The 25778-nt window shown below is 42.8% G+C and overlaps 1 protein-coding gene across 2 annotated transcripts in view; it reads left to right on the top strand.

The window, feature by feature from the left end:
* The first annotated feature begins 6468 nt into the window (after positions 1-6468).
* The window catches only part of AGAP1 (ArfGAP with GTPase domain, ankyrin repeat and PH domain 1), a 334103-nt gene continuing 314793 nt past the window's right edge, over positions 6469-25778 (top strand). Inside the window, exon 1 of one of the 2 annotated variants that reach the window (XM_079976700.1) lies at positions 6469-6737. In XM_079976700.1, coding sequence (XP_079832826.1) covers positions 6560-6737 — 178 coding nt within the window. In that variant the 5' untranslated portion in view covers positions 6469-6559. The remainder of the gene's footprint in view (positions 6738-25778) is intronic. The other variant, XM_079976701.1, reaches the window with a different exon arrangement.

The raw sequence follows: 25778 nt of genomic DNA on the forward strand, positions 1-25778 counted from the left end.
GAATTGTGTTTGGAAACATACTGGAAGCCAATGTAGATCCTTTAGGACTGGTGTTATATGGTCCCAGCAGCTGCTCCCAGTCACCAGTCTGGCAGCTGCATTCTGGATTAATTGTAGTTTCCAGGTAACCTTAAAAGATAGCCCCACGTAGAGTACAGTGGTGCCTCGCACGACGAAAAGAATCCGTTCCGCAAGTCTCTTCGTCTAGCGGTTTTTTCGTCTTGTGAAGCAAGCCCATTGACGGCTTAGCGGATTAGCACTATTAGCGGTTTAGCGGCTTTTAGCGGCTTATCGGATAAGCGGCTTTAAAAAGGGGGGGGGGAGGGAAAAAACCCGCAGGAACTCACAAGATATTTTCGTCTTGCGAAGCAAGCCCATAGGAAATTCGTTTTGCGAAGCACCTCCAAAACGGAAAACTCTTTCGTCTAGTGAGTTTTCCGTCTTGCGAGGCATTTGTCTTGCGGGGCACCACTGTACATGGCAGTAGTCCAAGCGAGAGATTGTTGGGGTTCAGAACTTACTGGGTTAATGTTTGTTCTGAGTGTGCCTCCCATTCTGACGTGGGAAAGGAGGGAGGAGTTTGTTGTTCTCTCTGTGTCTCTGAGAGAGACGGACGGAAGCCATGAATGCTAGCAGTCCAGGAGATTTTGGGAAATGCTGAGCTGTAAATATTTGCTACAATAAAGAACTGATGAAATTTAGACACACACAGGTGCTTCGTGTGTTTGTCTGGATCTGAAGCAGACTGCGACAGTTTTGATCCGCTGTGTTTTTTTACTCTGCTAGACGAAACCGGAGAAGAAAAAGGTCTGCGCAGCTTGGCTGGGAGCGTGCCGGACCACTGGGGCTAATTGAGGCCATAAAGCAATTAGATGGCCAGTGCAATTAAGATCTTATCAGATCTTCACAGGTTATGGAGGACCTAATTACCGCTAATAAAACTGTTGCTAAGAGTCTGCCGGTGAGCTTTGAAGTCTTGAAATCAGCTTGGCAATAGCTGGAAGACGCTACTGAAGCAGAGCGGAGGTCTGCGTTCTGTGTTTTGCCTGCTTCTAAGAGGCAAGAGTTGCTGAGGCAGAGAGCTGGAAAAGCAGCTGAGGAATCGGGTGCCGGAGAGCTGACTGGTGAAACGTGAGTACAGTAGCTGGGGCCCCGGGGAAGAGGAGAGAATGGCAGACAGCCAGGTTCTTGCGGACGTTCCGCTTGAGAAGCTCACTTTAAGAAGTTGGGCAACCTGGTCCAGAAGAGTAAGGGGTTGGTTTCTGGTTACTGGGCTTTGGCATGTAAGCCAGAAGGAGCCTTTACCCCTGAATTCAAGTCCTGAAGGGACAGACGTTACAGGCTTTGAGGCTGCGTTGCCTGAAGAAAGCCAGCAGAGAATGCAAAGAGAGCTTGCTATGCTAAAAGCATGCGTGCATGCATCACTTTTGCCCAGTTTGGAGGGCGTAAAGTCAGCAAGGGCTGCCTGGGAGGTGCTGAGAAGTTTGTGTGAAACTTCAGCAGGAGGCCGGAGCCCTGGAGGAGTCATGCAGAGCCTGGAGATGGCTGTAGCCCCAGTCCCTGAGGTGCAAGTCGGGGGGGCTGAGAATTCCAAAGGCAAGTTTCAAAAGTTTTCCACTGTGAGTGCTGAAGTGAAACGCAGTTTCAGCGAGGGCAGGGCTGGCACAGAGGGCTCTTCCGGAAGAAGGGGGGCCAGGCCAGCTGAAAGGAGCCCTGGGCAGTATTTTTCCACTGGGGATTGTCGTCGTCATGCAAAGGCTGGGAAGCTCCGGAGAGCTAGACGCTTCAAGGTCGGCCACCTGGACAGAGTGAAGATAAGGCCTAAAGAGTCGCGTGGGAACGCAGAGGCCAGGCCGGTCTCCAAGGCAACGGAGGAGGCTACTTCTACGGAAGCTGCCAAGGTCCTGAGCAAGGGGGAGTTGGTTGCCAAGACAACCAGACAGAACTGCTGCAGAAGCCCAAAGACAGGGGGCAGCGATACGTTTGTTGCCAGTATGGCTTTGTTTGAGGACAGCTCTGAGAGACACACTGATTTTCGTTTTGTAATCGACTCAGCAGCTAACTGCAACCTGATTCAAGAGACCCCTGCAGTCGAGATGTGGAATTGCAAGGCAATTCCGGCTGGAAAAACTGTTCAGTTTGCAAGTGGGGAAAAGAAAAATGTGAATAAAATTGTAAATGTGTTGTTTTCTGTTTTGCAGGAGCAGATGGAAGTTTGCATTGTGCCGGGAGTGCAACACTGTATTTTATCTGTGCCTTATTTGTTGAAAAAGGGGTTTAAGGTTTGCTTTGAACACGATGTTTGTACAATCTCCAAAGGAGGGAAGCAACTGGTCAGAGTTGCAAAGGGGCAGAATGATCTCTTCATTCTTAAAACGTCCCTGGAGGGTGAGGGGAAGGTTGAGAAAGCACAAGCCCTGCGTGCTACAGTTCCCACTCATGTTTCATGTTGTTGTGTGTGGCATAGGAAGACAGCTCATGCCTGTCTTGAAGAACTACAGGTGCTACCTGAGGTTTCCAAAGGCTGTAGAATTGCAGAATGTGCAAGAGTCCGAGATTGTCAGGCTTGCAGACAGGCAAAGGTAAGAGGGTGCAGTTACCCCAGGGTGGAGAGGGTAACCACAAAACCTTTTGATCTTGTGCACATAGATCTGTTGGGTCCCATGAAGGAACCAAGTTTGGGAGGGGCCAGGTTTCTGCTGACACTGCAGGATGATTTTTCGCAGAACACCTGGACACATGGTCTCAAATCCAAGGAAGATGCAGCACAGCTGGTTAGACGTTGGATTGAGGAGGTGGAACTAAGGTTCTCCACCAGAGTCAGGGAAATTGCTAGTGACAGAGGTTCACAGTTTACTGGGTCTGCTTTGCAGAAGTTCTTTCACAAGAAAGGGATAAGTCACACAGTGACTTCTCCTCAACAGAGGGGGGTGGCAGAGCTCAGAAGTGAGGCTCTGGTTAAGGCTGCACAGGTGATGCTGTCAGATTCTGGGTTACCTTCAAGGTTTTGGATGGAGGCAGTTAAATATGTGAGCTTCACCTGGAATAGGTCCTACAATTCAGTGGTAAGAGACACACCGTTTTTCATGCTTCACGGGAGGAAACCACAGGTTCACTTCCTCCGTGAGTTCGGATCAACGGCCTTGCTGCCGGTGCCTGAAGCTTTGCGAGGGCCAGGTGAACCCAAGTTCCAGAAAATGATCTTCTGTGGATATGAGCCAACGGCTCGTGCATGGAGGTTTGCATACCCGTCAGGTGATCAGAGTAAGCTGCTGATCAGTAAACACGCTGAGTTCTGTAAGCAGGAGGAAAGGTCAAAGACCCCTGCCAGACGCGATATTCTTTCAGAATGTCTTTCTGACTCAGAGCAGGAAGGTTCTGATGAGGAGGAAGGAGAGCCAGGGGCTGAGTCTGCTGATGACGATCAGCTCACTGTCCAAAGTCAGGAGCAGGATGGGGCATCTCCGCAAGTTGTAAAAAGGGAGCCCAAGAGTGAGCCTAGTTCTCCTGTGAGGGTAGTTCCAAGGGTTCGAAGACGCGTTAAGTCAGAGGGGGAATCCCAGGATGCAAAGGACACACCTGCTGACCACAGTGAGTCAGAGGCAGTGCCTGAGTTTGTGCCCAGGAGGTCCAGTCGCACAACGAAGGGAATTCCACCTGAGAGGTATCAGGCAACAGGTGCGTGGGTAAGTTTCGCACAGTGCGAATCTGAGAGTTGTGAGGATGTTCCACAGATGCCTGACAGGGACGCCAGGAGAGGGCGCAAGGCATTGGGGAAGGGATTGATCTCACAGAGGTCTGCAAAGGTACATCCACAGGTCTTGTCAGAATGCTCTGCAAGAGGGGGTGTTGGGGTTCAGAACTTACTGGGTTAATGTTTGTTCTGAGTGTGCCTCCCATTCTGACGTGGGAAAGGAGGGAGGAGTTTGTTGTTCTCTCTGTGTCTCTGAGAGAGACGGACGGAAGCCATGAATGCTAGCAGTCCAGGAGATTTTGGGAAATGCTGAGCTGTAAATATTTGCTACAATAAAGAACTGATGAAATTTAGACACACACAGGTGCTTCGTGTGTTTGTCTGGATCTGAAGCAGACTGCGACAGTTTTGATCCGCTGTGTTTTTTTACTCTGCTAGACGAAACCGGAGAAGAAAAAGGTCTGCGCAGCTTGGCTGGGAGCGTGCCGGACCACTGGGGCTAATTGAGGCCATAAAGCAATTAGATGGCCAGTGCAATTAAGATCTTATCAGATCTTCACAGAGATAACCAGAGCATGCACCCCTCTGGTGAGACAGTGCGCAGGCAGATAGGGTCTCAGCCAGTGTACCAGATAGAGCTGGTAGACAGCTGCCCTGGACACAGAATTGACCTGCGCCTCCATGGACATCTGTGAGTTCAAAATGACTCCAAGGCTGTGCACCTGGTCCTTCAGAGGCACAGTTGCCCTGTTATGTAGTGAAGTTTCACCCTGGGCCAGCAGGGGAATACTGTATATAGTTTTCAGTCAGGTCTGTAGATAGTTTTCACTCAGGTCCACGTCAGTTATTTTAGGCGGGAACTCTGGGCTGTTGTTGCTACAATGTTGACAGCCGGCTGCCTATAAAAGTAGGCCGGCTGAGCTGTTTGCAGTCAGTTCTATTCCAGCTTACAAAATAAAGAGCTACTTGGAGAAATTGCTGTGTCGTCTGCTATGTCAACCCACAACTTAACACGCCCCATTTAGCTCAGGGAGCCCCCCCCCCCGAGAAAGAGTACCACAGTACCTCAAGGACCACCTCTCCCCATATGAACTGACCTGGATCCTGAGATCCTCATTGGAGGCCTTTCTTCATGTGCCCCCTCCATGAGAGGACCAGGGGGGGGGGCAACATGAGAAAGGCCTTTTTTGCAGGTCCCCCCCTTGTGGAATGCTGCTCTCCTCAGGCTCACCTGGCGCCTTCACTACATCTCTTAGGCTCCAGGAAAAACATTGCACTTTTGAATAATGAAGCCATCTATGGCCTTTTAAACTGTGGGTGTTGGTGGAGGTAATTGTTTGTGTTTGGTTATTATGGTATGTATTTTTTTTTTTGTTTTTATATTGTGATGAAGGGTGGTATAGAAATTTAATAAAGGAGCAAACAAATACGGTGGTGCCTCGCAAGACGAAAAGAATCCGTTCCGCGAGTCTCTTCGTCTTGCGGTTTTTTCGTCTTGCAAAGCAAGCCCATCGACGGATTAGCGGATTAGCACTATTAGCGGTTTAGCAGCTTTTAGCGGCTTATCGGATAAGCGGCTTAGAAAAAGGGGGGGGGAGGGGAAAAAAAACCGCAGGAACTCGCAAGACGTTTTTGTCTTGCGAAGCAAGCCCATAGGAAATTCGTTTTGCGAAGCACCTCCAAAACGGAAAACTCTTTCGTCTAGCGGGTTTTCCGTCTTGCGAGGCATTCGTCTTGCGGGGCACCACTGTAATAAGGGAAACTTGGGCACAAATATTACATCTGAAGGCACGGAGGTTTTTAACGTTGCATGTTGTATTGTGTTTTAATTTGTTGGAAGCTGCCCAGAGTGGCTGGAGTAACCCCGTCAGATGGGCGGCAGATAAATAAGACAATTATTATGACTTTGAAGACCCCGCCCACAGGCTGCTGGCTATGCAAATGCTTTAAAGCGCCGCGAAAGCGCCACCAATCTCTCCATTCCCTCGGGTTTCGTTTGTTTCTTCTTGCCCGGGAAAGGGCACCGAGGCCGGGTGGGCACTGCAGGGCAGCGCTCCCTCGCCAACCCCCCGTGACCCGCGACCTGAGGGGAAGAGCTCTCCTCTCAGGCTTCAGCGGCCGCGGGAGTAGGCGGGGAATGTGCGCGTGGGTATGCGCCTTGCGTGTCGGTGCGGAATACCGCGGCATTTACTCATTATTATTTTACTGAAGTTATATATACTGGCGCGATGTCAAAACCGAAAAGAGGAGAGGATTTTCTTTTTTTAAAAAAACGAGAGCCCGGGAAGAAAGATCCCCTGAAAACTACGCTTCCCAGGAAGCAACGGGCCCTTTCCTGATTCTCCTCTCTCCCTCCCCCGCCCCCCCCGCCGGGACGGGGCTTGGGCCTAGAACTATATGCGGGATCTATAGATGTGGGGGAGTGTTTACGCGTCTCTGAGGGGAGGAGAGCGACGGTTGGGGAGCGTCGGCGCGGGGGCGGGGCTAGCGCGGACGTTGGCCGGTTCCGCGGCGGTGGGCGGCGCGTTCGGAGCCAGTCCGGGCGTCGGGGTTTTGCCAGCAGCGCTTGCCTGAGGCCCGGCGTCGCCGCCGCCGCCGCCGCCTTTGGGGTGTGTGTGTGTGTGTGTTTCTTGTGCGCTTCTCTTTCCGGCGCGTGTGTGTGTGTGTGAGGCGTTCCTCGTTCCTGCGTGTGTTCCGGGGGCCTCGGCGCCCGGCCCTTTCCTGACAGGAGGTGAGCTGACAAGAGCGCGGCTCGGCGACCGAGGGGCGGGCGGGCGGGCGAGGGGGCGCCTGCCCGCCTGCCTGCCTGCCTTGAGGGTGGTCGCTCTGCGGCGGGGACGCTCCGTTGCCGCTCCGCCCCCCGCCATGAACTACCAGCACCTCCAGCAGCAACAGCAACTGGCCAACTCGGCGGCCATCCGGGCGGAGATCCAGCGCTTCGAGTCGGTGCACCCCAACATCTACTCCATCTACGACCTTCTGGAACGGGTGGAGGAGCCGGCGCTGCAGGGCCAGCTCCGGGAGCACGTCATCGCCATCGAAGGTGGGTGACGCGGCTGGAGGTGCAGCTGCTGCTGCTGGTGGTGTTTATCTCTCTCTCTCCCTCCCTCCCCACCCCCCCACCCCGCCTCCTGTCTGCCCCGATTCGGAAGCGAGCCCTTCTGCGCTCACCCCCAAAGAAAGATCGCCGCTGTGCCTCTCCCTCCGCCTGTGACGATTGCAAGCCGGCTCACCCTGGTAGTTCCTTGCGGAGCAAGCCCCCTCGAGTGTAGCGAAACTTGTTTCTGAGCGATGGGTCGCGAGATGGCCCACTGGCCTCTCCCTTGCTTTTATGGTAATGCAACAAAAATGTATAGCACTCTTAGTGTGTGCAAAAGCACTCAAGCTGTTCCGATTCTTGCAATAACTGTGTTAAGGTACAGCTGAAACTCGAAAAATTAGAATATCATGGGAAAGTTCATTTGTTTCAGTAATTCAACTTAAAAGGTGAAACTAATATATGAGATAGACTCATGACATGCAAAGGGAGATATGTCAAGCCTTTATTTGCTATAATTGTGATGATTATGGCGTACAGCTGATTAACAATCTCAGAAAATTAGAATATTAAATGAAATTAGCAAAACAAAGATTGCAAATAGAGGAATATTGGACCTCTGAGAAATAGAAGCATGCATATGTACTCAGTACTTGGTTTGGGCCCCTTTTGCATCAATTACTGCCTCAGTGTGGCCTGGCATGGATGCTCTCAGCCTGTGGCACTGCTGAGGTGTTATGGAAGACCAGGATGCTTCAGTAGCAGCCTTCAGCTCTTCTGCATTGCTCGGTCTCATGTCTCTCATCTTTCTCTTGGCAGTGCCCTATAGATTCTCTATGGGGTTCAGGTCAGGCGAGTTTGCTGGCCAATCAAGCACAGTAATCCCATGGGCATTGAACCAGGTTTTGGTACTTTGGGCAGTGTGGACAGGTGCCAAGTCCTGCTGGAAAATGAAGTCAGCATCCCCATAAAGCTCGTCTGCGGAAGGAAGCATGAAGTGCTCCAAAATCTCCTGGTAGACGGTTGCATTGACCTTGGACTTAATGAAGCACAGTGGACCAACACCAGCTGATGACATGGCTCCCCAAATCAATACAGACTGTGGAAACTTCACACTGGACTTCAGGCATCTGGCATTGTGTGCCTCCCCATTCTTCCTTCAGACTCTGGGTTGCAAAGGTTGCTCTCATCAGAAAAGAGGACTTGGGACCACTGAGCAACAGACCAGTTCTTTTTTTTCTTTAGCCCAGGTAAGACGCTTCTGACGTTGTTTCTTGTTCAGGAGTGGCTTGACAAGAGAATACGACATTTGAAGCCCATCTCCAGGATCCGTCTCTGTGTGTTGGCTCCAGCCTCATTCCGCTCCTTGTGAAAGTCCCCAGCACGTTTGAATGGTCTTTTCCTGATAATCCTCTCCAGGCTGCAGTCAACCCTGCTGCTTGTGCACCTTTTTCTTCCACACTTTTCCCTTCCGCATAACTTTCCATTAATGTGCTTCGATACAGCACTTTGGGAACATCCAACTACTTCTGCAATTACCTTTTGAAGTTTCCCCTCCTTATGGAGGGTCTCAGTGATGGCTTTCTGCACAACTGTCAGGTCAGCAGCCTTCCGCATGATTGTGCTTCCTACTGAACCATACTGAAAGACCATTTAAAGGCTCAGGAATCCATTGCAGGTGTTATGGATTGAATAGCTACTGCACCTTTTCATAATATTCTAATTTTCTGAGATTGTTAATTTGGGGTTTTCATCAGCTGTACGCCATAATCATCACAATTATAACAAATAAAGGCTTGGCATATCTCCCTTTGCATGTCATGAGTCTATCTCATATATTAGTTTCACCTTTTAAGTTGAATTACTGAAATAAATGAACTTTTCCACAATATTCTAATTTTTCCAGTTTCACCTGTATGTCGGTGCCGTCACCGTACTGAGACAGATAGGGGTTGGCCCTAAGGTGAAGAAAGATTAGAGGCACCAGGGCTTCCTTATTCAAGTTCTCAGTTCTCAGGCACTGAACTGCAGTGAGGGGTCAGGTGCTTCCCAGTCAGAGACTGGAAAAGCTCTTTTATTTGCTGTGAGTTCCCCCTACCTTTTTAATAGAATGCCATGGAGTGTCTTGCTGTGTGGTCTGCATAATGCTGATCTGATAAGCTAGACTGATTTTCTAATTGTTCTATCACATTTGTTTGACGGACCTGTAAAATATTGCGAAGAAATACTTAACAGAACATTTTTAAAAAAAGTTTTCAGGGGAGGGTCTTAAGGAAGGAGCACCTTGGAAATAAACAAATAGTGCTGCTTTAGAAATGCAGCTGCTTCTTGGAAGTGCAAAGTACACATGTGGTGTTTTGATGTTGCATATCAGACATGAGCCTGCACACCACAGCCTCTTGAGGCAGGCTGTTGCTTGCCTGTCTTACTGTGCAGCCTAGTTAGCAAGTCCCTAGAGAATTAGTATTGCTCTGCAAAGCCTGTAGCATGTCTTTGGTCCTGGTCAGGTTGCAAAAAGACCAGCTGGAAAGGAGTTATTGGACTAGCCTTATAGTTTGATGAGTATTGGAAAGTGTGGCTGTTCCAATGCCTTTTTTGGTTGTTTGGATTTCTAGTATATCATTTTAGCATATAAGCATAATATAAATAAATAACATTTAGTTGTTGCTTTTTAAATGAGCAGGAATGCAAGATACCTCTAACATTAACATATTTTTTGTTGCTCTCTCCTATTATAAAGGAGAAGAGGGCAGAGGCTTTGAAGAGTTACTTGCATAGCCATATTGCAGAAGCTTAATCTAATCCTCTGGCCTTTAGACTGAGCAGGTGATATCTACTTGCTGTCTCATGAGCAAGTATTTCAATTAAACCAAATATTCTTAGAATCATTAAGCTTCCTCTTGTTGGCTATGTCAGTGCATTATTGTTAAGGAGTGGTTTATATTCTGTATGGTATTTGTCCTGATTTGTATGGTATGTGGGTTGGATTGAAGTATTCTTGTTGTAAATTTTAATGCATTTTAGTTAATCTAAACTAATTTCCTCTTTACTACTCTCCCCATCCCGTCACATGATCTCTTGCTTTTATCTGACCATTTCCTCTCTTGAGGGTTATCGGATAAAGTTTATTTGCATAAACTGTCTCACTGTTCAGGTATAACAGAAAACACCTCGGAAGTTCAACTAGTGTGTATTATTACTTATATTTAGAAGTTGGTAAGTTTAGTGCTTGTTGACTGTAATGTTCCACCTGTTCCTTTGGATCAGGATTCCTTCTCAAATCTTTGCTTAGTTGCATATGTTTTTGTGTTTTAGTATATGATTTTCATGCATCAGTTTGGAATGCTGCAGTACAACCACTTCACCATCTTTCTATCACAGTGCCTAGTCACAAACACAAATATGTACAACTTTGAGCTTTCACATTCTTAAGTCTGCCTTTTTTACATTTGCTACATGTGATATAAGAATATATGGTAGGTTGTAATCTTTCTGATGTGAAAAATGTAGCACTTCAACTTTCTACTTTGCATAGTGTTTCAAACCGGTGTTCCTGAATTTGCAAGAAAGAATATGGTTGTTTTTTGTTTCTTTGGGGAGAAATATGTGGTAATTATATGGAGGCATGTTATAGTGATTGCTGTTGAACTGAAGGGAGCTGTAGGGGCCAGGGTGTTTATCCATTTGTAAATTAAGGAAATAACATTTACGTTACACTGATATTGGATAGCGGTAATAGGCCATAATATTTTGTGTCTGGAAATGCTTTGAAATTTATCTGTTGAAAGTGTTTTAATATTAGGTACTGTATTGGCAGTTATCAGTGTAGTTTAGCTCACTATACAGTGGTACCTTGGGATAAGAACTTAATTCGTTCTGGAGGTCCGTTCTTAACCTGAAACTGTTCTTAACCTGAAGCACCACTTTAGCTAATGGGGCCTCCTGCTGCCACCTCGCCGCCAGAGCACGATTTCTGTTCTCATCCTGAAGCAAAGTTATTAACCTGAGGTTATTTCTGGGTTAGCGGAGTCTGTAACCTAAAGCGTCTGTAACCTGAAGTGTATGTAAGTGTATGTAACCTGAGGTACCACTGTACTGTTCATTGGTGGCTAGCTTCAGACTCTTCAGGAAGTTAACAGTAGAGAATAAAGGCTAGCTATCTTGTCCTGTAAATTACTGGCTGGTGACAATTTAAACTACCTGAATATAGCAGGTATCTGACTTAAACATTTCAACATCACAATATCTTCAAAAGCAAGTATAGAATTGCAGTCTACTTTCCAGTGTCTCAAACTATTATGTTCCTGGTAACTTTAAAAAAACGTTATCTACTTTTATTAGGCAGTTTTGGGAAAAGGCATTTTTGTAGATTATCTTGGGGTAAATGATGCCACAGTTAAGGGGGCCTGCCCTTTGCTTTGGATTGATGGCATCTTTGATCTTTTATCAAATACTGTAGTTCTCCATCCTTGAACTAGTGAGCTGGTTTTCGAAAGTGGAAGCTCATCCAGAAGATAAAGCAGAAATATCTTTCTGAGTGAGGAAAGGTTTTTCTGCATTAAATGGAATGCCTTTTTGTTTGTGTAATTCACACTGTGAACTCCAGAATCACATGGATATTGTTATAGCACAAATTGCAAAGGCTGTCCTGTGATAGCCCACACTTTGGAAAGGGTAAAAGCATTACTTCTGAAGATAAATGATGCCAAGTGCCAGCTTCTCTGTAGGTAAGTATTATTTTCAAATTTCTCCCTAATTTGATTACATTATTTTGGTATACAAGATGCAAAGTGTGAAAAAGTAGAGAAATGATCTTATTTTTAATTCACTAACATTTCCCACTTTTTTCCTTAACTGAAGAGCTTGATAATAATGATAGGTTGAGAAGTCTGTACATAAATATTCTATGTGGAGTAAACATGATGTGTGAATGGAAAAATGGAAAAGGCATATATATATATATATATATAGGAATTGCTATTTAAAATGTGATATTAAAAATGTGTCACTGATGTAAACTGTGTATTAGTTCATGTGTTTTGAAAATATAAGTAGAAAGTGTCACTGAATTGAAAAAGAAAAGTGACTAGACACTGTTGTGGCACCCATAACGTAGGTTCCAGAAGCCATGTGGCAAACAGCTTTTCAGTCCCAGTTTCTAACACTGTTCTGATGTGATGGAAGAATGGGACAGATTCACCAGGCACTGGGGGCAGCAAAAATACAGTCAAAAGCACACGTGGCCCCTGTGCTATAGACCAGACAGAGTTGGAGAGGAGCTATTTCCATTTTGCTATCCCCGAGATTGCTGTCAGGCATGTAATTTTTGAAAAGTAAAACAAAACCACATTATTAAAAAAGGAATCAACATTGAATAGTTAAAGATGAGCATTTCAGGAAAAGGAAAGCACCATGTGCTTTGAAAATGATTGCAAATTCAGGTACAAAATTAAATAAATAAAGCAACAGCTTTAAAATACACCCAGAATGTATTTATTATTTTTAAACTTTAGGGTTTATGAAATTTCTACATATTATACTGAACTATTCCCGAAGAGAGTTTACTATTTAATATATTGATGCACACAAATATTAGTATATTAACGTGCAGCACTGACTGTTAATAGGCCTTGTGACAGAAAACTGCAACAGCTGCTGCAGCAGCTCACTAGTGGCTAAAGCCTTTGAGATTACTCCAGAATAGACAAACAGAACAAATAAATGCAGATTACATTCATTGTTTAAAATACTCCATATACAGCATGTAAATTAGAGGCATATAAATTATTATTAATAAATTGTTGTTATGTATTAGAGAAATAACCAATCTCCAATTGTTAAAAGCCCAATTGTATTAAATATGAAACACAGTTGTTACCATTGTTAACATTCAGGTTGAATGCAAAATAATATTCTCAGCACACCTGAGTGCTAAGTGTAAGAAAATTATTCCAGAGTGTACTGATGTGAGGCAATAGATTCAGATATCAGGAAAGACTATTTTTCCTTGGCTGCAAAAAAGAGAGAAAGGCAATCACCATCGCAATACTCTAACCATTACAATAATCAATACTGCAATAATTCCAAAGCAATGTCTACCATATCATGTACACTCACTTGATATTCTAGATGAATGTCTGTCATACATACACCCCCTACCCTGCAACACAAACCACTGTGAAAACCAGCATGAGGAGAAGGAGATGTAGCAGCAGCAGCAGAGGAGAGAGCAAGCAATTGCCCCATGACAACTAATTAACCGTGGGGCTAAGTATATAGTTTCTCACTTCTTGAATGCTGGAAGTCTAAACTTGTACAAGACACACAAAATATATGAAGCTGAACCATTTGCTTTATTTATATACATGATTATGTTAAGCTACATAAAGTTTATCATGAAGATTTTCTAAGCCTGGAGGATATCATTGCTGCATGTAGGTAGTAATGCATGTAGGCCAGGAGGAAAACAAGCAGCTAGAATTTCTGCAATCATTGTTTCTGAACTCAGCACAGGTGGAGCAAACACTTTTGTCAAGGTCAACCAAGACATAATGCTTACATGCACTTCTAGCCAGGCTTGCTCCCAAGTCAGATTTTCTTTTTTAAGTGTGGGTATTTTTAGATATTACTAGGTGAACTCAAGATTTACTCAATTGACTATTGAAAATGTAGTTTCTACTGAATAAACTGCAGCCTGGCAGTTAAGATGCCACAAGAATACCGTAGTATTTTTTGTACTTATTTTGCCATTTAGATAGTGCTAGCATATATTGCGCAAAATTCCTTTCTGATTTTAGTGTGATTACACGAACACCCCCCACCCGTCTACCAATTCTCAGAAATCAATTCTTGCTATCTAACCGAGAAGAAAGTTTTTAAAATAAATTTGTTTTATCAAAGAAAATACTGCCCCTTCCAGTCGTTCTGATCCTATATAGAAAGGGCAGCACTTTTATTTTTATTTTTTTATTTTTGTGTTTTACAGGTTTTTATTTTGGTGCAAACTATTTACAGTGAAGAGCCCCAAAGCTCATGTCTGGCTCAATCGCTAGCAGAATCCGGGAGTGGTCTTTTTTTGGACCTCCCCCAACATAAGAGTTTTTTTTTGTTTTTTGTTTATAATATATTTATTTATTTTCCACAAACAGAAAAATCATCAAAACAATACAAGATATCAAAAACACACCCAAAAAAGAAGAAAAAATTAAAAATAAAAGCTCCAATTTTTAAACACATGTTTACAAAACTTTCTTTCTTGACTTCCTCACGCCTCCCTTTTTTGTGTTCCTCTTTGTCTAATCTAATACAGCAAATCCTTACCCTCCTTCAAAACTCATTTCTAATTATTGTAATCACTTCTATTATGTCTCCGATCTTTTCTCCTTGTGGTTAAACACCTTTAACATATTGTTTACTTTTGACATAATATAACCTTATTCTTTCACCCTTTTTCTATTACGTTTTTGCATACTTTTTTAACACTGTATCACTAGTGCCATATTATTTTCATATGAAAGGGCAGCACTTTTAAAAGCCAAGAGAACGTGGAGTAAATGAACAGGAAGGTACTCTGATGCAGGGTTCAAAATTAGCCGCATGCCAGGTGCATTTTGTGATTGGGGATTGGTAGATTGTGAGCACTTCGAAAAGTCTTGGTGCCTCCCCACCCAGCACGCAAGTGAGATTGCTGACAGTTCCCTTCCCTTTACTGCTTTGCGTCCCGCCCCCCGCCCTGTGAGATCGCTGAATGCTGCCTTCCAAGTGCTGCTTTGCCTCCTCCCGCAAACATTTAAGTTCAAATTCTAGCACCATATTTTACTCACACATACACACATATGCCCGTATTTGTAAATATTAATTATTCAAATGACTATTTTGGCCACTACTGTGGGGGCTGACCCCATTTATGTTTGTGGTGTCGAATCAAGAATTCTCAGTTAAACATCTGGCAACCTTGACAACCTTGGCAACAGATGTCAACCTTGAGCTAGGTTAAGAACTATGAGAACTGAAAGAAGAAAAGTAAACTTTATCCCGGGAAAGGCTACATATATAATGGCCTATTCTTATCTTTTTTTTCTTAATGGTGACACGGACCATTCATAGCGTAAGAATCTTCTTCACAATTGTGAGCAGGGCAGTGCGGGCGGGGGAGGGGGGGAGTGAACACAAGTGACAACAATTAACTACAGTGGTGCCCCGCAAGACGAACGCCTCGCAAGACGGAAAACCCGCTAGACGAAAGGGTTTTCCGTTTTGGAGGCGCTTCGCAAAATGAATTTCCCAATGGGCTTGCTTGCGAGTTCCTGCGGGTTTCCCCCCCTTTCCCCCCCCTTTTCCTAAGCCGCTTATCAGCTGATCCGCTGATAAGCCGCTTATCAACTAATCTGCTAAAAGCTGCTAAACCGCTATTAGCGCTAATCCGCTAAGCTGTCAATGGGCTTGCTTCGCAAGACGAAAAAAACGCTATACGAAGAGCCTCACGGAATGGATTAATTTCGTCTTGCGAGGCACCACTGTATAGCAGTGTTCACTGCTCCTGCTCAGGCTGCACAGTAAAACCATTTTGGTTCCTGAAATTCATTCTGATTGTGTAGATGAAATATAACTGATAGAATTCTACAGAATCTACTTCCAGGAAGTTGGTGGAAAGAATGTTTCCCATCCCTTCTTCCTGCCCACTGCAGTCACTTGTGCCTTTTGAGGGGTGGGAGGTGGTCCTGACAAAGTGGGTTGGTTTGCAGGGGCTACTCTGGGAGGGGGAAATCACCCCCAAACTCTGTGTGATTTTGTGCAATTCTCATCCCCTTTTGCCCCACCACACATTGTTCAGGAAGGGCCCCCTTATACTCTGGAAAGGCTTTTCAGGCATAAATGTGGCTGAAGCATGTGGGGAGGGACAGGAAACTTCTTCCATGCACTTTAAGAACCTTCCCCAAAGCCTCTTGAAGTTTTCCCATTCTTCCATCACATCAGAGTACCTCCCTGTTCCTTGCATTGCTGTACACACATCACACACTCTTGGCTTGTGTCTCTTTGCTTGCTGTGAAGTGAGATATTGATGAATAATATGGTTAGATTTGTTTCAGTTATGCCTTTTTTAAAAAAAATGTGAAGGGTTTGGGGACTAGTTCTTTGACGTTGAGGTAAAAGGTGCATTTTAAACAGTGTATCTGCTATACTACTAGATGACAGAAGTGCTGTGCATTTGTCCAAGCATTGTAATAATCTGGCGAAAAAGAGGAGAAATACATATCTGAAGCCATGATTTTAACTTTAGATAACCAATTGTACTCTGCTACAATTTCAAATAGATTTTTGTTCACTGATGCTACTGTGACATATTACCAAGTTCTTTATTACTGACACACAGATAACAAATAAGGTTGTGCTAAATTTAAAAATACTGTAGCTCCATTAGTCAAAACAAAATAAAAACAAACCTTCCAGTAGCACCTTAGAGACCAACTAAGTTTGTTATTGGTATGAGCTTTTGTGTGCATGCACAGTTCTTCAGATACCATGTAGCTCCATTCAGGTTGAGACCGTGAAACATTTTATTTACACTTGAAAAAAGCCAACTGTTTAAGTTTAAAGAATCACTTTTATCTACGTTTTGCACTTTAAAGTGTACTTTAAATAATTTTTGCACTTGTATAGATGAGTTTGTTTACCGTACTTTTCCATGTATAAGACAATATTTCCCCCCAAATTTTTAAAGATTAAAATTGGGGGTTGTCTTATACACTGAATGTTGTAATTAAATATATAAATAAATACATGCCACCATCCATATTCTTTCCCCCTGGCCTCCCTTCACTATTGGCCTCATGACAAACCCTGGTCTGGTACTCTCCCCCCAGCAGCCCCCACTCCAGGCATTGTCCCTTCCACCCAGTTCCCTCAGCTGCCCCCTGGCTACCCAGACCCCCCATTCCTCAAGCGCAATCACTCAGGCAGCTCTGGCAGTCATAGCTCCTTGCAGCGGCGGAGGAATCTGCTCCGGCGCTTGGGGCGGAGTGAGCCGCTCATAGGGATGGGGTGCACTGCAGGGCCTCTGGAGTCTGCTGCCTCCTCCCACTCAGCTGCCCTACAGCTGGGGGGGGGAGGCAGTGGGCAGACCATTTGGGCCCAAGGGGCAGAGTGCAGTTCGCTCCCCTGGATGTTTGAGAGTGGAGCAGAAAAAGGCAGTTTGACTTCTGCAGCATACGAATTCCCTCTTAAAGGGTTCTTTAGCTATGATTCTTGCAAGTGATACAACTAGTTAATTAGTATTGAATACATGCTGGATTGATAGCATGAATCAGATGTTTAATGACACTCAATATAATGTTCTACAGAAGAATAGTAGCCTGGGCATGTTACGAGAAAAGTACATGAAAATAAACATAATGAGTGATACTATAAGGATGTAAATGTGTCATTGGGGTGGGATCCAGAGGATTTCTGCTTGTAGAAGTCTGCCTGGTCTTAAAGTGACTTGGGAAGAACCTTCTGATACATCTATCTTTAGCGGAGTCAGCGGTCAGCGGAGTTGCAACCCCCCCAAAGTGCCTTCTCGGTGAAGGCACCCTGGCTTTGGAACAGCCTCTCTGCCAAAGTTAGGTTGGTGCTGACTCTCTCCATCTTTTGTTACCAGCTGAAGACTTTCCTCTTCTTCTGGGCATTTGAAGTAAGGGCTTTTCAGTGGCAGATGTGAGAGAGATTAGCAGTTGTATCTTCTAATTATGTGTTTCTCGTCATAATGCATTTTACTATTGCTGTCCACTCTGATGAAATTTATGATTAAGGTACAGAGGGATTATAAAAAAAAAATTAATTAACAATGCTACAATGGCATCTGATGGAAAGGAAGGATACAGTTATTTGTTATTTCTTCATGGTTTCTTTTTTCTCTAAAGGTATTGATTAAGGTTGCAAGTAAAGTATGATGATGTTGCTATGAATGGTCCCTATGCTTATTTTGCATATATTTAAGGTTAACTGAATTGTTGTTACAGACTTTACCTTTTGCATTTCATTGCCATTTAATCCTGATGTTTACACATTTTTTCTACACCATCCTGTGTGTGTATGCATATGTAAACATAATTGCAAACCTACCAACTGAGGTTAACAGTTCATATAGCTGATGAAGTAGCAGACTAGCCCAAGAGAGCTTGTGGCATAATAAATTGGTTAGTCTTTAAGGTGCCACAAGACAAACTATTGTTTGTTAACATGATATATTATTATTATTATTATTATTAATAGAGGTTTTAAAAAATCACTTGCATCAGTTAAGAGCTGCAATAAATCCTTCATAAATCGTGTGTGGGCGCGCAAACAGGGGGTATCCAAATCTAACTGGTGCAAAGGCATGGAAATTTTACATGTTCATTTGGGTGCTGGGGGAGCATTTAGAGTACCAGTTAGCTTGTGTCCCTGGTGTTACACATTGCTTGTTCCATTTCACTTATTTTCAGTAGTTTGATTTCCATGTGGATTTTAAAGTGGGGCACAGATGCACGTTTTTGTGTTTAATGCATGTGCATAATTATAAGTGTAAGATCACAGTAAATAATTCATGTCAGTTGGGGTCTTGCTGCTTATAATGAGTTCTCATGGGCAAACCTGGATTGCTTAGCTTCTTTCAGATACATTTGTGCTTCCTATTGGGTAAAACTGACACAATCTCATTAGCTGTTAAGAATGAAATGGGAGAGTCCATAGAATTTCTAAATTTTCAACTCTCATGAAAGAAGAAGAAACATTTGGACATGATATCCCACCTTTCACTCCCCTTAAGGAGTCTCAAAGTGGCTCATAATCTCCTTTCCCTTCCTCCCACACAACAAACACTCTGTGAGGCGAGTGGGGCTGAGAGACTTCAGAGAAGTGTGACTAGCCCAAGGTCACCCAATACCTGCATGTGGAGGAGCGGGGAAGTGAACCCGATTCACCAGATTATGAGTCCACCGCTCTCAACCACTACACCACAATGGGTCAGGTAACAAACACCAAACATATCAACCTGTTGGTTTCCAACACAGCTAGTAAGCTGATTAGAATCGTAGAGTTGGAAGGGACCCCCAAAAGTAATCTGTTCCAAAAGTAATGCAGGACTTTTTTGTGCAAACCAATAACCTTGAGATAAAGAGTCTTATGCTCTACTGACTGAGCTGCCTCAGCTGTCAATATATGTTGGGTTCTCTTGTGATTCTCTAGTCTGTGTACAAACATGGGAATTCCAGAGAAGTAGCCCTGTTTTTCCTTCTGTAAACTAGTTGTGTTTTTAAAAGTTAATTGTGCAGTGGTTAAGAGCGGTGGACTGGTAATCTGGTGAACCGGGTTCACTTCCCTGCTCTTCCACATGCAGCTGCTGGGTGACCTTGGGCCAGTCACACTTCTTTGAAGTCTCTCAGCCCCGCTCACCTCACAGAGTGTTTGTTGTGGGGGAGGAAGGGAAAGGAGAATGTTAACCGCTTTGAGACTCCTTCGGGTAGTGATAAAGCGGGATATCAAATCCAAACTCTTCTTATTGTCACACAAATCTTATGGGCAAAATTCAGAAGATTGGATAAATGGAGACAGGATTTAAATGGTTGAATATGTGTTCAGGATCAACTGACAGAAGACTATTTTGTTATGTGCTGGTTTTAATGAACCACTATGTTTGTGGCGCTGTGGGTTAAAGCCTCAGCGCCTAGGGCTTGCCGATCGAAAGGTCGGCGGTTCGAATCCCTGCGGCGGGGTGCGCTCCCGCTGCTCGGTCCCAGCGCCTGCCAACCTAGCAGTTCGAAAGCACCTCCAGGTGCAAGTAGATAAATAGGGACCGCTTACCAGCGGGAAGGTAAACGGCGTTTCCGTGTGCGGCTCTGGCTCGCCAGAGCAGCGATGTCACGCTGGCCACGTGACCCGGAAGTGTCTCCGGACAGCGCTGGCCCCTGGCCTCTTAAGTGAGATGGGCGCACAACCCCAGAGTCTGTCAAGACTGGCCCGTACGGGCAGGGGTACCTTTACCTTTACCTATGTTTAACACATTGGTTTTCGGGTTGGGAACCTCCAGCCACTGGGCCAAATTAGGCCTAATTTGATTCACAAGACTATTTCCTCAACCATGCCCATTTGTGACGTTGGGGACAGGGCAGGTGAATGAAGACATGATTGTTAACACCAAACTGGAGCATTAACACCTACTCCCCATTGTTCATTGACAAGCTATTTGGAAATTCTGTTGTGCAGCTCATCCCTGTCCAAAATGGGGATTGCTGTATGTGCTGAAATTGAATTTTTGTCAGGACAAAGTCTATTAAATGTTAGTACAGTTCCAGTTGTAGATACCTTGTGTTCAGATGGATGTTATTTCCAATTGTTTGTCTGAGACTTCCAAGTTTTATGCAGAAAAAAAATATTTTTGTCTAATTGTGCAAATATTCTGCTGCCAACAACGTTTGAGTCCTGAAAATACCTCAGTTAAGTATAAATAACATATGTTGTAGCTCTGTTATCTCTGAGGTATATCTTGGCCATCTGCTGTATCTGGAATTGGACTTGTGTTCTACATGCTGCAGAAATCTGTTCTCCCTAAATAACTTTAAGGAGTTGATAGTTAATAAGGTGGCCTAATTCAGAGTTTATCGGATGTATAACTGTAGATTAGCTATATCATTGCAATATAAAACAACTTGCATATAAGCAATTTTAGATCCAGGTATAAAATAATCTAGCCAAGCACTATACAGTACTGTTCATGATCAAGGACCAAATGTTCCTCTCCTTAGACACTTTATTTTAGGGATTTTTATAATTATTGGTTTTACATGAGCACTTAATACTGATTTCGGAATACATGAATAGCTAGGTTTTCCTGACACATGGACTTGAAGCAACGGATATTCATTCCATGATGTCTAGAAAATAGTATATGTGTTCTTCTCAGTCATTCTGAATATTATGCCCAGGAGTTAACTGAGTGTTAACTTAAAGTGTGTACACACATCCCTTCTTCAACCTTACATTGCTACAGCACAACACTTTGTTTAGCCTGTTTCCCCCACCTTTTATGGAACTGGAATGTCTACATTATAATCTCTAAAAAATTCAGTCTCTCTCTCTCTCTCTCTCTCTCTCTCACACACACATACTGGTTTCATTTGGATATCACAATAAACCATTGCTTATTGTGCTGTTCAGTGAAGGATGAGATATAAATAAAATAAAACAATTACCTTGGTGAATGGTTTTGACAGTCTGAATCTTGAAGTATTTGATGTTTTTCCTTGTATTTTTATATGTTAAAAATTTGAATGAGTGTGTTTAGTACAGACAAAAAAAGTGTGTTTAAGGCTACAACTCACTTATCTGGGATTAACTGCTGGTAGCTTGATTCTGGGTAAAAAATATGTTTATGGAAAGGGGAAAAACTGGTTGCACAAGTGACCTTTCATTCAGGCAATCATATGCCATGTGTGTATGTATAAAATAAGGGTTGTACACATGTTGTGTTTGTTACACTGGTAGCTAGTTACAGAGATTACATAGTTTAGGCATAAAATGAAAGCCAGATGCAAGATCCAATTGTTTCAGTTGAGTAAATGGTGCATGGTTTCAAGAACTAGAAATGTATGAGCCTGAAGATAAAAAGAAGCCAAGTCTAAGAATAATGCATATACATACAAGTCTGCGTGCACACACACAAACAGCACATTCCTTTCAGACTTCAAGAAGTGACCTACATTTGGCTTGCTTCTGGCTATCTTGAACACCATCTGATTCTATCAGTGTGTTTTCTTTAAATGGAAAATATCTAGAGAATCTTATCATCCTTTCAACTGAATCAGACAGAATACCTGAATTACACTGCGTATTGAGCACATTTGTGTACAGAATAGAATTTATTTGTTATATAGATAAATGGTGTTGCAGTTTTTCTTTTGTTCATTTTTTGCTGTGATTGGTAGGCATCTGGCTAATTTAATTTACAATCTTGTAAATTAATAGAGTGGCAACCTCTAAAACAGCCCTTTAAACAAGCCCACAAATGTTACTAACCTACACAGAAGAAATTTCATGTGAGCAAACAAATTCCTTCTAACCTACAGATGCTAGGCTTGTGCTTCCATGCAAAGTTGCCCTGAATGATTTCTCCTCTCTTAATTTCATGTGCTATTCTCTTTCTCATGGACTCTTGACTCCAGTTAAGGGGAAGTAATAGTACAGCTCTATTCTTCCTTGATCAGACCACACCTGGAGTGCTGTGTCCAGTTCTGGGCACCACAATTTAAGAAAGATATTGACAAGCTGGAATGTGTGCAGGAGGTCAACCAAGATGATCAAGGGTCTGGAAACTAAGCTTTATGAAGAATGGTTGAGGGAGTTTGTTATGTTTAGCTTGGAGAAGAGGAGACTGTTGTGGAGTTGGAAAGGCTCTTGGGGATCATCTAGTCCAACCCTCTGCAATGCAAGTCTCTCCACTAAAGCATCCATGGCAGATGGCCAACCTCTGCTTAAAAACCTCCAATGAAGGAGAGTCCACAGCCTTCTGAGGGAATCTGTTCCAATGTCAAACTGCTCTTACTGTCAAAATGTTCTTCCTGATATTTAGTAGAAATTTCCTTTTTTATAATTTGAATCCACTGGTCTGGGACCCAACCTCTGGAGCAGGAGAAAAGAAGCTTGTTCTCTCTTCCATGTGGCAGTCCTTAAGATATTTGTAAACAGCTATCATATCTCCCCTCAGTCTCCTCTTTTCCAGGCTAAACATACCCAGCTCCTTCAAATGCTCCTTGTAAGGCTTGGTTTTCAGACCATTTATCACCTTGGTTGCACATGTTCCAGCTTGCCAATATCCTTGGAGAATGGAGCAAGCTTGTTTTCTCCTGCTCTGGAGGGTAGGACCTGTACCAATGCCTTCAAGTTACAAGAAAGGAGAATCTGACTAAACATCAGGAAGAACTTTCTGACAGTAAGGGCTGTTCCTGCATTGCAGGACCTGGACTAGATGACCCTCAGGGTTGCTTCCGACTCTACAGCTTTATGATTCTAGAAGGTAAACAAAGATCCAGGTCAAACTGTCTAGCAAATACAGTTCTAGACACCTTCCTAGATTTCATTTGGAGTCTACTCTTCAAGTTCTTATGAAGCCCACTTAAAGGTTGGGAAGTTTCTTCTGGTAGGTGGGAACTGTTACTTCTTTAACGTTGTGCAGCTTACAGTACTCTCACCATGATCCATTGACTATGCTGAATTGATGATGAGATGGATTCTGGATGGAAGTTGGTGTCAGTCTCCTTAGCAAATGTACACAGTCTCTTCTACCCTTTCATTATAAAGCTTTTTCCGTATGCTGAAGATGCACTTCTTTACTTTGGCCTTTGACACTTAAGATTTACATTTTCAGGACCTGTTCTGGTTGTGATTCTAATTTGTTTGAAATGGTTCTTAATGTTGTATTTCACATTGACGTAATCCTCAATGGGCAGGGCTTTTTCTCATCAGGCTCCATTTCTTTGCATCTTCAAGTGGCTGGGGAAACCCAACCAGATGGGCCGGGTATTATTATTATTATTATTATTATTATTATTATTATTATTATTATTTGTAACTGGCTTTTAATCTATGATTTGTGACTTTCTTCTATGTTATTTCTGTCATTTTCTGCTAGTACTGCTACTTTGTTATATATTTAATTTATCTGTTTAAAATTATTTATTTTACTGTTGTATACCACATCAATCACTAGAAGCATGTATTAGGAAAGTGAGCATTTCTTACTTACAATTTTTGTGAACAGCAGGGGCAAATTTTGCCCCAGTTGTTTTGTTGCTGCATATCTACATTGTTGATATTGCTTTTTTAAAATTTAAACCTTGATCCACGTTTTTGGCTCTTAAGAGGTACAGTGGTACCTTGGGGTACAGACGCTTCAGGTTACAGACTCCACTAACCCAGAAATAGTACCTCGGGTTAAGAATTTTGCTTCAGGATGAGAACAGAAATTGCGCTAAAGTGGTACCTCAGGTTAAGAACAGTTTCAGGTTAAGAACGGACCTCCAGAACGATTTAAGTTCTTAACCCGAGGTACTACTGTATACTAATATGTTCAGATAATTGTTTTAAATTCTGTCTAAAACAATTGCATTATTAGTCTTTGGAAATGTTTTAAGAGCACAGTTAATATATGGTTTATTTCTTTATTCAAATCCTGAGATCCATCAGCTGGAGTTAGATGCAAAATAATGGCTAGAATTAGCAGAACATAAGAAACAAATGTTAGACAATATTTTTTGATTAATTAATGTGTTAAGAATGGAGCCTTGCCAGAAGATGTTCACTTTTACAGGCATCACTTAAAAGCCAATAAATATTGCCAGATTTAATAGATCACTTTCCCAAGTAAAAAAATTATTAGGTTGTGTATTCATTATTGCCAGTGTATCAAGTGTGAATGCTTGTATTATTAAGTATTCTTGCAGATACTGTATATCAATGGAAAGATAATGAGGAATGTAATGCAACAAGGTTTGTTCAATTATCTGTATTCTATCAAAAGTTATAGGCAAATAACCAGAAAAAGGAGTGTTGAGAGCCAGTCAGGTGTCATCTTGTTTCGACAATACACCTCATAACACCACTTTTTTTGAGTAATACTACAAAATTATATATCAATGGAAATATAATTTAGTGAAGAATGTAATGCAATAATTTTTATGAAAGATTATTTATTACAACATAAATAAGGAGGACATTTGTCAGTGTTTTATATGATTGCTATCAAGTTGGTTGGGGTTTTTTGTTCTTTCATTTAGCGAGCTTGTAAAACGTAAGAAAATTAAAGAAATGGTGCAAAGAGTTGACTGGTCACCCAGAAAGTGATATAAAATAGTAATATTAAGTGAACAAGGCTACAGTTATGAAGAAATTAGAAGAAAAATCAGTGGAAACTTAACCAAAGGTGGCGTTTCTAAATTTTTGAAGAGGTATAAGGAGACTCAAGTCACTACAAAATCAGACTGGTAAAGGCAGGAAAGGTGCACAGCAGCAAGTGACGATAGAAGAATTGAGAAATTGTGCCTACGTGACAGAAGAAAATCATCTGGATGTATACAAGATGACATGGCACAATGTAACGTGAACTCGAGTGCAAGGACTGTTCGGCTCAGACTGCAGGAATATGGTCTAAATGCTAAAATTCCAAGGAAAAAGCCATTGTTATCTCTCACGTTAAACCCACGTTAACTGGACAGTGGAACAATGGGACAGTGTTATTTGGAGTGATGAGACCCAAATCTCCTTGCTTGGTAGTGATGGCATGTAATACATGAGGGGGAGCATCAGAGAAGATTTACATTCTACTTGCCTTGCACCTACCATGAAACACCCAGTTAGTGTTATGATCTGGAGTTGTATGACAGCAAAAGTTGTGGGCAGAATTTGTGTCATTAATGGGAATATAAATGCCCCAAAATACATAGCCCAGACCTTAACCCAATCGAAATGGAGCCGACTAAAGAAGCTTGTTAGTCAGAAGCAACCTAGCAATAAAATCCAATTAATAGAGGCAATAATTCAATCTTGGTTTCACATTATTACAGCTGCAGAACTAAAAAACTTGGTTCACTCCATGGGAAGGCTAAAGGTTACCTAACTAAGTATTAACTGACATGGTGAGAATTTTTGTATATCTCATTTTTTCTTTGTGTTCCATGAATGCTGTTGTAATAAAAAATCCTTCATAAAAGTTATTGCATTACTTCTTTATTAGATTATCTTTCCATTGATATATAATTTTATGGTATTACTCCAAAAAAGGTGGGCTCATGAGCCATCATTGCCAAAACCAGATGATACCTGATTGGCTCTCTAAAAACTAGTGTATGTAACTCTTGAAAGGGGTGTGTGCATATAGAGAAAGAGAATCATACCTCTGAAGAGACTGAAATCATTGAACACTGCATTTTTACTAGAAAGTCTTAATGCTGCTGATTGAATAACCAAAAGCTGATGAAAAATTACATTGGCTCAAACTATCATTGTTGGGTCCAAAGACAAAAAACCAAAACTTGT

The sequence above is a fragment of the Podarcis cretensis genome, assembly GCF_951804945.1.
Source record: "Podarcis cretensis genome assembly, chromosome: 1".
NCBI classification, from domain to species: domain Eukaryota; kingdom Metazoa; phylum Chordata; class Lepidosauria; order Squamata; family Lacertidae; genus Podarcis; species Podarcis cretensis.